The following is a 13,830-nucleotide window of genomic DNA, read 5'->3' on the forward strand; positions in this document are numbered from 1 at the left end:
GACCAGTTCAACGTTATACAGCAGTCATTTTTAAACCTCTAGATTTTACATTGAAGGCCAGAGCTGCATTACTCCCCATTACCTTTGGCGAATTCTGGGTTTACACTAAATATGAAAACCTTCGCTGGAACTACAAAAAAGCCGTATCTCATGGTCTTCAGCAGAAACGAGTAACTGAAGTAGATCCTTCGTATGACAGAATGAACCTTCAATGCCTTTAACATGTTTTATCTAAGTGTATCTAATGAGTCAAACATACAACTTGTTAATTTTTTTACTCTATATGGAGAAATGCAGTAACAATGACACCACAAATGTACAGAAAACAGTCCAAAAAGCAACACAACACTAAATCTAGTGTGGTCTGTGCTGCTCATAACATACTTGATGATTTTAAAGATGCAGGTGAATGTCCAAGTTAAAATGTCATACGGTTTACTTTTAACTGCTTGACCTTATCATACAGAAATACTGAAAATAAAGCAGTGTAGGTCAACGTACATGTAATTACTAGAGAATAAGCTTCCCAGCCTTTGTGTGTAGACGGGGATTCTAACACAGCTATGTGGAAACAATGACCCTTAAGTCGATCCAGCCAAAGTAATATTCACAGTATTGTTTACTAAAAAAAATGACAACGTGACATTGAAATGTTGACAGTGACTGAACAGATAACCAGCTTTAATAGTCATAGTGATCTCTAGTCCAGGTATCAACATGTGGAAGGCAATCACTTCAGTACAGAGATGTCAGAGCGACCTTTTCATCCATTAAACTATAGCTGCTTCTCTTTGCAGCAACAATGTCAAAAAGGTGAAGAAATTATGTAAGGTACGAAAAACAAACTGTGAACAATGGTTATGTCAGTATTCACATCATGATTACTGGTCACCTGATTTAAAAAACAAAATCTCAGGGTAGTGGGGGGGTTATTCAAATCTAGTGTTGTGAACGTACAAAATAAAACTGATTGAAAAACACAGTAAAAGTAAATACATCATACAAAAATCATAGTTTAGGTAACATGTTCTAAAGCACAGCAGTTCTCATTTAGTCAATACTGATTGAATGTTTTTAGTGGGAACTGCGGTATACTCTATGCAAAGACAGAAAACATTACAAATAGTTTGTGGGAGAGTATTTAGTTGGCATGGTGTGTGGTTGAGAAACACAGCTTCAGTGTGTAGGGGTAAGGCCCAGCTGTAAGAAGAAAGAAAACACATTATACACAACGCATTTAAGACAAGATGAAGGCTTTAAAACCTGAGGTATATCCTTAAATGACATAGCCAGTTTTAAATAACATGTTGGAATGTTAATGCAATGAGATTGAGAACTCACTCGGGTTTTTCATCTGGAAATGGTTAATGAGAGCGAGGGCCTCCATGGCATCATTGATGGATTCCCACTCCAGAAGGCCAGATGAACTTCGCTCACCTTTTGTAGCACAAGAGATGAATGATTAGAGTACCATAACAAATGACACTGCTAAAACTAACAACACATTTTTATCTGTCTCCCAAATTCTAGTTTTATACACATGAGCAATTAATTTGAATCCCATTGTACACCCGGAGTTTGCAACATTATAGTATATTATCACCATCATCCACTCTTTGTTTCACTTTTTAAAAATATTTAAGATAGAATCTTCTCAAATGACTCACTCTTTCCAGTGAAAAGTTTCACACTTGTGGGGCTCTTAATTCCCAGTTCCTCGCAGGCCTGGAAGGAATGAACAGTTTCAGTTGAACTTTGAGGCAGTGATGTGCACAAAAACTACAATTCACAGATAATAGCCCGGTGGCCTTTCTAACCTGGTTAAAGATCTCCGGAGAGATGTCGGGCTGTGCATTAAAGAAGTGTAGGACGTTGCTGGGGTGTTGGATTCGGTTCTTGGCCGCCTGCTCTGGGGAGGTGAAGCGGTTGTTGCGGGATCCGTGGAAATCTTTGAAGCTGCTGGTGTTGTCCTCCAACTGGTAGCACTGTCCTGGCACAATTGCCTGCTGCTTGGACACACTGCCAAGGAAAGAGGACCAGAGGTCACTCATCTGTCTTTCCTTTTATTATTATTTCTAAGTCATGTTTTGTCAAAGCCTGGAGAGCTGCTCTTACCAAACGTTGAGTTTCTGTCCGAAAAGGAAGTTGTTGTTGAGGTGAGTGATGGCCCTGTCCACAGAGTAACAGTCTCCCATCTCCACCATGGCCGCTCCAGGCTTACTCTTCATGAACTTAATCTGAAGGAACACAAATATCCAGCTGATGCACAGGGATGGAACTAGTGCTGCAAGTAACGATCATTTTCATCACCAAATTGTCTGTCAATTTGTTTCTCGATTGATTAATCATTTAGTCAACAAGATGTTAAAAATGGCATTCCCAGTTTCACAGATGCCAGTGATTAACAGTCTAAAAGCTGAACAAAGTTACCAACGCATTAGTCAGTTGAAGATTATGTTCATGCACATCTGTGAGATGTAAGAACAGTGTCAAAGAAAAAAGGTAACGCCTGCATACTTCTGCATGCCAAAACTTTTATTATTGACCCCCATCAATAATGTAGGCGTTACCTTTTTCCTTGTTGAATGACTAAGAACTCATCAAACTTCTTTGTCAATCAACTAATCGTCTAATTGTTGAAGCTCCACAGGAAGCAGCAGATTTCCACTGTGTAATTTGTTATCAGTTCAACTTCAGTAATGACTATCAAAGAATTTAAGTTACATTTTCCTTCTTTACAGGTAAATGAGGATGCAGTTATAAATTATTGGTGTGTAATGCTCCCCAGTGTCGGGTTAGCAACATTTCACTCACCCTCTCTACGTTGCCGTAGAGGCAGAAGATGTTGAAGACCTTGTCAGCGTTGATCTTAGCGGGCTCAAGGCCATAAACCATAAGAACCGGGGAGTCAGCATGAGGACCGTACTCAGGGGGTGGTGGTCCGTAACTGGGGCCGTAGCGCTGGCTCCCGCGACCACGCCCACCCATACTTGGCCCCATGCGGTGAGGAGGAGGGGGGCCGTAGCTGTCCTCATTGTAGCTATGATAACCTCCTTGAGGGCCCACTGAAATGAGGATAAACAGACAAAGAAACAAGATACAGATCCAGTCTTGGAATGTGATCCATTCTTCTAAATGTCAGAGCGATGTCTTTATTGGATATTTACCGTAATCAGGTGGGTGGTCTCCCAGAAGAGCGGGCTGCCTCTGGCGCTTGTTGGGATTGGCATTGGGATCTAAAATGGCAAAATAAAAGTTGCATATCAAACAGCTTCCTTGCTAAAAGGTATCAAACAGGTATCATATCTACTATGACGTCTACTGAGGAACAAGGTTGTGATCAACATGCAAGAGAGGGGCCTTACATTTTAAGTGTTAAAAAAAAGTCTGCAGGCTCTATTATGCTAATCTATTACGTGACATAATGGAGATTTTCTTTAACAGTGATTTTGAAAGGTAGCTTACAAATATATATATTTTCAGCCATCCTAGTACAAACAGACACACACCTTGTGAACTGTTCCAATTGCCTTCACCATCAGCATCTGTGCAGGTACACATACAAACATCAAATCCAAATAAACATCAAAAAGTATAAATCTGGCAACACTGTAGAAACATCCTATGACGTCCCCAGCAATTATATGAAAAACAAACATTCAGGTAAAAAAAATAAATAAAAAATGAGAGTAAATTTTGCATCAGTGCTTTGTGCAGCATCTGCAGTCTTATTTTAAAGCATATTTTATTGAAAACTATGAGAACTACAGTTATTACAAACCAGGTTACGACAGCAGAAGTAAATTGACATCAAGCATTTTGACTGGAATACATCGTGGAAGGGGAAAAATGACACCCATAATGTAGACTAGGCTTAAAGTCATCAACAAAAAAGTAAGTACTACATTCTTCATAATTGTTTGAGGGAAAAAAAAAAAAAAGTTCGCCCACATGCTCAATAATTCAACAAAACCCAAAGTGAAGTCTCTGCAGACACAGCCACCCATTTTGTAACGCCGACTTCTTCAGGTTTAGCAGAGCGATTGATTGTTATTTACATTGTGTACATAAGTTGTGTACATAAGTTAGTGTATACTATCAGCAGTATGTGTGTGTGTGTGTATAATATATATTATATATAAAAATATATATAATGCTAGTTTTCAATCAGTAAATATAAAACTACACAGATATTTAAACAGCATCAATAAGTAGGAGGTAAAGATAACAACAAATATGCAAAAAACAATATGCTGCATCCTTAAATGTATCTTATGCTGCATTTTCCCAACATCTCAGCTTACACTACTTTTGGGAGATGAAGCCCAGTGATAATCAAAGTAACCACATTATAAGTAATGCAGTGTCAAGGCCACTTCACACTACCGTACTGATGCACTAGGTTAAAACTATGGCAAACATTATGTTACCATCAACCAAACCTATTTAATTTACGTTAGGTGAAATAGTATTGCTGTATTGGTTACAGTTGGCTTATGACATAAAATCTATTTCACACACCTTATAGTAAATGGATTTACCATCTCAAATACAAACTGTAACCAAAATATTTATCTGCAGAATATTTATAATATGCATGTACATTGCAGGAACACACTATGATACGAACACTGGGGAATTATGTATTCAACGCAACACAAATTCGGATGAAGTGAACATAAAAAACAACCCTTCTTATATCTTCAATTATATCCTTACTTGAAAAACAAACCCTCCTGTGGTTATGTCATCATGTGTCACCACCAGGTGTAACGGCAACCTTAGAAGTGTGCTAGAACCAAAAATAAAACCCCAACTTTATAACTGACTGTTTAGCTACTCGTGGTACAAGATACCAAAGTTAAGCATTTTTAAATGACTGACTGAGCCCACTGCCTTCCCCTGGATACGAACGCAACACAAGGTGGTATAGGGAGACGGCCATTGCATTAGTGAAATCTGTTTGCTTGTGTTACTATGGGCCTACAATCACATTCTAGTATTAACAGGATGGCTCAACAATTTAACAACAGTCATGCTGTTTTAGTTTCACAATTACCATCAACTTTTAACCGTCAAGTCAATTATCAATTCATTCTGTCAAGTACTTACAGCACCACACATGGAGCACGGGACACAGTGGGCAGGTAGGGGGCAGTCTTCAGCAAGGATACTACCTGCCAACCTCTTGACTCCAGCCTCAACTCATTCTCCCTCTTCAGTCTTTTCTTCCTTCTTTCCTTCCTTGTATCCCCACCACCAGAGAGAAAAGTACATCCACACATCCATGCTTGGGTTTTGACTCGCTGCCGCTTTGGTTTTGAAAGTTGCTATTAAAAGGCTCGTTTCCAGCTTACCGTGCTCTGACCACAAAGCAGGACATATGCACCGTTTGAGAATGGGCTGTCTGTCCACAGACACACTGAGCCAAACCTGCATCACACGGGAGGCGTTAAAGGCATCACTATGGGCCAGTGCAAAAAAAGGGAAAATGAAACAACGCAGAAACAACACAAGAACAGCACAGAGAGAAGGAGGGGAATGGGGAAGAAGGTACAGGGGAAAAAAACAGAAAACCAGAGTCCATAAATGAAGAAAGCTCTAGGAACGGATTTTTAATCTGTTTGGCTTTGTGCTTGTATGCTTGATAGGTGTTAGATGCTCGTGTCTTCATAGGCCCCCCTGTGGATATTCCTTCTTGTGTAAAAATGGACGCTCACATGATGCTTGCTTATTTGGTGTAGTAGCCGTCAGCCACTTGCAAAGTGAAAAGGCATCTAGTGCTGACAATAAGTCATCTGGAATATCTGCGTGAAGATGTACGGTCATGGCAGTTCAGCTGTGTGTTGCCGTGGATATTCAGCTCGTTGTGTTGTGTTCGGCGCAGGAAGGTAGAGATGAGCGGTATTAGCATCTGAGAAAGAGAATGGCCTCTTTTTTTTGTTTACTGCCCCAGTATGTGGTATCGTCTGTTCCCTGGTCGGGCTGAGTGTGAATGAAAACTCCTCTGTTGCTCCCTGTGGTTGTGTTATGGCAGGCACGTCCCAAGGCTTAGGAGGCATGGCCACAACGACCACACGCCTGACTCCCGCCTGCATCATCAATGTGTTGTGTTCAAAAGTGGCGACTCCTCGGGGGTTCTGCAGATGAGATGTGCTGCACTGGTAAAGAGGTGGCGGTAGATGCTTATCAACCTATCGACATCAGTCTGTGGTGGATATGCGAGGTGTCTGTTCGCGTGGCCTTGGGAGTATTTCTGTCCCTCAAACTGAAATGGTGGCTACTGTCCACCATCAAAAATGCAATGGACTCCATGTCAGGTGGTGAAGATAGGGGTGATGATGGACTTGGAATAAGGAAGTACTGAGTTGAGGTTGTGTTCCAGTATTTGTTGCCCCACTGTGTCCGATGTATGCCACAGAGCACATTTACATAAGTTGCGGCTGTGGGTGCTGTTTTACTGTCGCTGTAGAAGCCGCTGTGTCTGCTTAGAGGTCGAGGTAAGCCTGTATGAGTTTGCACAGTGAGGACACAAGGAGTACCTCTGGTTCGCAAGGCAGCACAAACTACAAGAGACATGTCAAACACCTGGATAAAACTTGGAATGTACATGTTGTGGTCCTGCTTGTGTACAAGAAAAACTACATCATTTTACAGTGTATCGCCAAAAAAACAAAAACAAAAATGTCTTAGCACAAAGTGTATACAAAGTATTTGTAATCAAGATTAAAATCAATGCAAAATCGTATTCCTGATCACACAGAGGCAAATATGTATTGCAGTATCATCATCTCCATCCCATACCCTGAAATCTGATAAGCTAAGTTAATTGGTTGCATTTAACAGCATCTTATATTTTGAACCTGCATTTTGGTCATTGAGGTGACAGAGAACCATCTCTGTCATCACAATGCGCCAAGTAGCTGATTGTGTTTCTTTCATAAAAGGTTTCAGACACGCAGGGAGCTTGATTTGGAAGTTAGAGATTTTTAAGCATATTGTTTTAGCATTACAACACCACATACCCAATAACAAATGATACCTTTAAAAAACAAAACAAAAAAACAATTTCCACATTATCCGGTCTTTGCCCAAGTCAATCAGTGACTCTTGGAACACAATTTTGCTGACACTATAAATATTGATTTGAAAGCTTAACAATATAGTCGACACGATCAAGTGCTTTTTTCTAATTTTAGACTAAAAAGGTCCCATGAAATGTAAAATTCAGATCTATTGACCATCTGTCGGCCATCACGGGTTACATGCAAGACATACCAACAAAATAACCCTTTATTATACTAAAAGTCTACCTTTCTGTTTACTCTTAAGTGTCATTTTTAAATTACTTGTGTGTAATTACGACGTATGGAAAATCATTCATCCATCAATAAATGTGATCACAGATTGAGATGCCATTCAACATCAGCTGTCTGCCGATTGCAACACCCAACAAGAGCGCTGGGTGTTTAATCCACGACAACACGGTGATCATTGCCTTTGGCCCACCCATCGCTAAATCCTGGTTTGGTACATCAAAGCCTGGGAAATGTTTAAGATCTAAGCAGCTGTTTCATGGGACCTTTAACCAGAGGTGTGCCGAGTGGTCTCACAAGTCAACTCAGCTGGCTGGTGCACTGTCTAACATAAGCTATGATAAAATCTCCACTATGTTTGAAGGAATGCTAACAGGAGTGATGGTCTCTGTTGTGTAGAGTAGGCAGGGCTGTGAGGTTGTGTAGCTGTGACATGCTCTACAGGGAATGTGAACATATGTGATGAATGGTGCACCTACATTTTGCTACTGTGACGGGTGTGTAGGGCTTTCCACATGCGTGAGCCTGTAATTTAAGTCGGCTGCCCTTGAGGTTGCTCCTCATGCCCTTACTTTGAGCCTGCTGTGTGGCAAGAAGATGCATGAAGGCTGTGACTGCATCACAGGAATACTGTCTCTGAACACTGGGTGGAGTTGCATGGTGAACGAAGAAACCGTTCATCCGTGATCAAAGGCAATACCCCCGGAGGCAGAGAACCCTAACCATCCCATACAGTGGAATGAGAGGAAAAGAGGAAGAAAAAAGGGGGAAAGTCGGATTGGGGACAGCAGGTTACCTTGGCCACTGAGGTTGGGGTTTGTATAGTCCCACGTGTCCTGGTCGTTCTTGAAGACATTAAGGCGTGCTGGCTGTGAACAGGATTGCATCACAAAAATCAAAACTAGTTTACTCTCACTAGGGATAGTAATACTAGAGACGCACCGATAACACTCTTTCAGGACCAAGTACCAATATGAGTACTTAATACTACCATAATATAACAATAACTTTCATCAAAAAATCCTCACTTTCTGCCTAACTAATTAAAAATACAACATGATGCTGCCGTTCCATTTTAACATTCAACTTTGTGTTTTCCTGATGCAAACAGTTTGCAGTAATGATATTCATAATTAACCGTTTAACCATGACATCAGTTACAAAGTTAAAAGAAATATTAAAGATAAAATAGCTAAGTAAGACTCAGAGGAGCAGCTTGTCACTGAGAGAATAGCGCTGCTCCACCTTAAAGATCAGTCCACCTTAAGTGTTCCTGAGTCAGAGCAGCCAGAGTTGTTGCCATTTTCAGGGCTAACTCCCTCCACTTTAATTATCAGCTGACAACAATACACAGGAACTTAGCTTGTGTCTCTTGGTGTTAAGGAGTGGAGCATTTACTCACAGACACAAACTGTACCCACACTGCACTGCTACATTCACGCTGTAATGCTACTGCTGACTGTCGCACAGTCTCTCCCCACTGGGCACACGCTAACATTACATCAGGCTGTAATACTTTGGTGGAAACCCTGACAGATTATAGCAGTCAGACACACAGCTGACAACTTCACAGCTAAATGAACTGATGTGACGAGTCTCACTAGGGTGCCTGTTTAGCTTCATACTGTAGCTGGAGATAAACGGTGATTTAACATGGTTGTTCATCATCAGGTTGTTGTTACAGATTAATAGGCTCAACTGATGACAGGTTAAAGTCAAGTTGCCTTCGTGGTGTTTGATGTGTTTGTATCAGAGTATTTCTAGCATAGTACATGAGCACATTATCAGACTCGATACTGGTATTGGTACTGGTACAAAAGTTGCACAAGGCCATACACTTACCTTGGCATACTCGATCTTTAGTGTGCAGCAGCCAGAATAGATGTCCGCCCCATTCAGAGAGGCTTTGGCCCTCTGCGCACTTTGAACTGAATCAAATGTGACACCAATTAGTTAAGGAACAGTCTGGTTAAATGACGATTTCTGAGGGCCCAAATATAACTAAACACCAACACATTGTACAATTATAGTGTATACAAATGTAAAAGAACATGGTTAATCATTGAAAAGGATATTCCACCATGGCCTGAACACCATTCTTTCTGAAGATGACGATCCTCTGTACAGGACCGCAGTTGTTACAAATGGTGTAGAGCACATCCTGGAGAAGCACACGGATAAGGTCATATACTACTCCTGATGTAGTAGGCAGGCACACCAGCTTTAAACAATATCACACATGACCAAACACAACAACCCAAATTTAAATTGCTAGATTGTTTTTTACATTTGTTTAAAAATGAATTCAGTGACAAAGGAAATTAACAGTAGTTCAGAAAAGCATATATTAAGTAGAAAAAAGAAATATGAAGTAATGTACAGTGATCTAATAATCTGAGTTTGTAACCATGCAGTTATGTATCCAGTTCAATGCAACACTACATAAATCATGATACGACACGGTCACAGCAGAAAAATAAAGTTTTAGTAGTCACGTTACCGTGGTGATAGGATAAATGGGGTTTATGACTGTGAGCAGCAGAACATTGTTGACGCTCCGGGTGTCATCCGAGTCTCCTGGCCGGGAGATCTTTTGGCTCGTGGAGTAATTGATGAAGGCGGGGTGGCCCGCAATGTAAACCTGGTTCTCTCCTGCATATGTAACAGCATTGCAGGAACCATTCATGTCCTCATACTCCACCAGGGCCTGGCGCTTCTTGGGCATCATAACCACAAAACTGTAAACAAACATGTGAAGAAGAAAATTATAGGATCCATAGGCTGGATTACTCAAACCTGTTTCATTAATAAGTCACGCTAAGGTTTAAAATCATTGGCAACTTGGCTGAACTTGAAAATATACTGATTGCACCTACAACTGGTAGATTCTATATTTTCAAACAAGATATGATATACCCATGCAAACGTTTGAAACTCTGCTCTCACAGTGGCACAAAGCCTGACCTTCTTGCTTGCAACATGCAGAGACAGCACCTGTCCACACAACCAAGTGTCAAACATGGTAGGAATCTGTGGCTTTGCTTTATATTTTGTAGCGCTTTTAACATCCCACATGTACCTGAACATTTAGCCCACTTCATAGAAAGTACTGAGATATATATTGTGTATGATTTTAGGTCCATATCTCCCAGTCATAATAGCTAGCTCAATTTAAACAAGGATTGCAGGCTCTTTTAACACTAAAAGAAGGCGTAACTAACAAGAATTGGCATTTAAAATCCACAGCTCCACACAGCATTTCACTCATGGTTTAAGCTTTCTGACAAATGCTTTCTAACAAAACAGCAGTAGTCATAACAGCTTGATAAGATGGCCGTTGGTCAGGACTGTGTCGTCTGTGAGTGCCTTTAAGAAATGACTGTGCATGTTGACACATCAGGTCCCATGAAACCTGCAGCAGAGAGCCACGCCGCTGACAGCAGTGAGCATGTTAGACACACAGGGGCTCTGTTATCACCTAATGGCCCCAAACTCCTGCAGGGCCTCCACCAAGTCAGCCTCCATGATCCCGTCCACCAAGCCCCTGATGTGCACCACCGAGGAGGGTAGCGGTTTATGAGGGTCATCGTAGCTCTCCTGAAAGCGAAACACACATGATACCTGTCATATAATGTCAGAAAACAGGGGACGGGGCAGCGGGCAGTGGAGATGGTGACGTTAAGTAACGTTAAAAGCAGCAATGAGTACAGCAAAAAAGAAAAAAACACTTTGAAACCATCACGAGAAACCGCCATTAGTAACCATACACATACATACATACATACATACATACATACATACAGGCAATGGCATGTATGTGCCGGCGAGTAGCTTCATCATATTCATTGGACGAACTCCGTCCGAACTGTACCAGCTGGCATTAACTTGAATTAGCTCATATTACTTAGCTCGCTAGCTTTTTATTGTAGCTAAGCTAGCGTTAGCTGCTAGACACTGACTACTTGCCAAGCTAAATTATTCTCTTAGAAAAACAAAACCTCGTACACTTCTGCATAATGAACGGCTCAGTGTCAAGGCCAGAGGGAAAGCCTCACCGTTGTCATTCCTCCGTCCTCAGTTTTCTGTCTTTTCGTTGCTCTGCCGCCTTCTCCGTAGTATCGGCCCGCAGCAGCAGCCATGTTGTCCTGTCCCCTGTGCCGGGTTATTGCTGCATTCATGATGCGTGGGAAAAATGGACTACCGTTTAAACGTCTGATAGCAACGACTCGGTTTCCATTATCCATAGATAGCTTGTTCAAACTTACGTTCAGAAAATCACATTTTTCTCTCAACATGAGACAAAGATTAAAATAAGCATGTATTTCCTACTTATTAATGCATTTTTTCCAATCACAAGCAAACGTTGGAATCATAGTATACTTGGATTTTATCTCTGAAATTGCGACCTGACAACCATTGTAATATGACCAGGGTGCTCGATGTTTTTTTGTTTGCCATGAATGCAGCAGAGCGTCATCCGTCACTTGGCTCATTGGTTTCCAACCAGAGCGCAGTCTTCTACTGCATCTTAGATCAGTCCGGGGTCAATGTTTTTCAGTCTTATTGTTTCCATGTAAACACTTACTGACATTTTCTGAAATATTTCTCTCCTTTAAAGAGTCTTTCAACATTTTATTTGATGGACAATCTGTTGTTTGGATACACACAAGGCCATAACCATGAAGTGAACATTGGGGGGACATCAAATCATTGAAAACTAATTTCCTGTAAATGATTTACATTTTTATTGTGTATTGTATTACATTGTTGTTTCTTTTTGTTTCCTGTTTCATTGTGTTTAATGGCATATATTGGGGATCAATACAGTACAACCACAATCATAAGCATATGAACAGAAATGCATTGCTATATAAAGGCAAGTCCAGATATTGTGGCCAAGGTTTAGCAAATTATCGTTTTGAATCTCTTACTAACTTGGTAGTGGGAACGTTTGCTCTGCACGCTTCATTCAACATTTTCTCCTCTGGTCCTACCTTCTCCTCTGGTCCTATCGCCTCCTCTCCAGCCCTCTCATCTGGTCCTATCATCTCCATCCCTCTCATCTGGTCCTATCATCTCATCTCCATTCCTCTCATCTGGTCCTACCTTCTCCCCTGGTCCTATCGCCTCCTCTCCAGCCCTCTCTCCCCTGGTCCTATCATCTCATCTCCATCCCTCTCATCTGGTCCTATCATCTCATCTCCATCCCTCTCCCCCCGGTCCTATCATCTCCTCTCCATCCCTCTCTCATCTGGTCCTATCATCTCCTCTCCATCCCTCTCATCTGGTCCTATCATCTCCTCTTCAGCCCTCTCTCATCTGGTCCTATCATCTCATCTCCAGCCCTCTCTCCTCTGGTCCTATCTTCTCCTCTCTAGTCATCTCTTGTTTCCTTTCCTCTATCACCTCCTCATCTCCTCTCCAGGTCTCTCCTGCCAGTCTCTCTCCAGTCATCTCACCTCCTCTCTCCGGTCATCTATTCTCCTTTCTCCTTCTCATTTCTTATTTATTTTTGTAATTCATTTGATAGTTTTAATTTTAAACCATCACCACAATCAGTTTTTTTTTTTTTTTAATATATCATTTTTCATTATGATATATATTATCTGTTACTATTATTGAATATCTTCACCTCTCCTCACCCCTGCTCCCCAGTCATTTCTTATCCTTTCTCTGTTTTCCTCTCAGATCCTTTCATCTTACATTCTAGTCTGCCACTTTTTTAAATATATTTGGAAAGAGACAGTACAGGGTTTGACATGTGATTGTAGCTACCCACAGCAGTTGTGCAACAGCTTCTGCTGGGGTAGCTACGGCAACACACACACCACACAAACCACAGGAAGAGAAGCTGCAGCCAACCGCTATAACAATGGGCATTTGTTCCGTTTAGATTGGATTATGGTTACAGTTGCTAATGATTATTTTTAACAATGGTGCGTGGTGGCCTGTCGTGAAACATATTGATTAAAAAATAAAAATTAAACATGTTATAGTATATTTGAATATGTGTATGTATATATTGTAATTACGGCCTCGGATGCAAAATCCTAAAATACATTTTGTATAGCAGGAAACAGAACTTAAGAGCATAAAACATACTTAAGTCAGTATGCCCCGAACCAGAACAAATGTCCCCAATGACATATTCTATTCCCTAACATTAATCTTAATATACTTGCATTACACATTACATTACATATTACTCAGATCCATAGACATTCTGTCTTGTAATACTTAACACAATCAGCATGGGTGACCCAATGGAGAGGCACTCTCTTAAAATTTCAAAATTTCCATGTAATTATGACAGCTTTCAATAAATTACAATATATTTTAGTTCATATCAGCTCAAATACATTAAATTACAACAACATTAAATTACACCATTGATAAATAAACAGATAAGACTTCAGGGGTGAATGAATCATCACTTTCAAACAATCACACTCAATGGCAGATACTACGTACATTTTTGATCGGTATTAGAAATTCATTGCCTGGGTAATTCTTA

At 40.8% G+C, this 13,830-nt stretch overlaps 1 protein-coding gene across 1 annotated transcript; it reads right to left on the reverse strand.

The window, feature by feature from the left end:
- Window positions 1-651: 651 nt before the first annotated feature.
- Window positions 652-11,493, reverse strand: hnrnpl (heterogeneous nuclear ribonucleoprotein L). Its single transcript, XM_084029565.1, has 14 exons — window positions 11,372-11,493; window positions 10,795-10,913; window positions 9,817-10,054; window positions 9,390-9,477; window positions 9,159-9,253; window positions 8,113-8,185; window positions 3,510-3,545; window positions 3,168-3,236; window positions 2,815-3,065; window positions 2,116-2,237; window positions 1,818-2,019; window positions 1,668-1,725; window positions 1,342-1,437; window positions 652-1,200 (listed from the first exon to the last, which is right to left on the reverse strand). Exons 1-14 carry the CDS (start codon window positions 11,453-11,455, stop codon window positions 1,142-1,144), a joined length of 1,590 nt encoding a protein of 529 aa, XP_083885691.1. The 5' UTR covers window positions 11,456-11,493; the 3' UTR covers window positions 652-1,141.
- Between the last annotated feature and the right edge of the window lie 2,337 nt (window positions 11,494-13,830).

This window comes from Eutrigla gurnardus (genome assembly GCF_963514095.1).
Source record: "Eutrigla gurnardus genome assembly, chromosome: 15".
NCBI classification, from domain to species: Eukaryota; Metazoa; Chordata; class Actinopteri; order Perciformes; family Triglidae; genus Eutrigla; species Eutrigla gurnardus.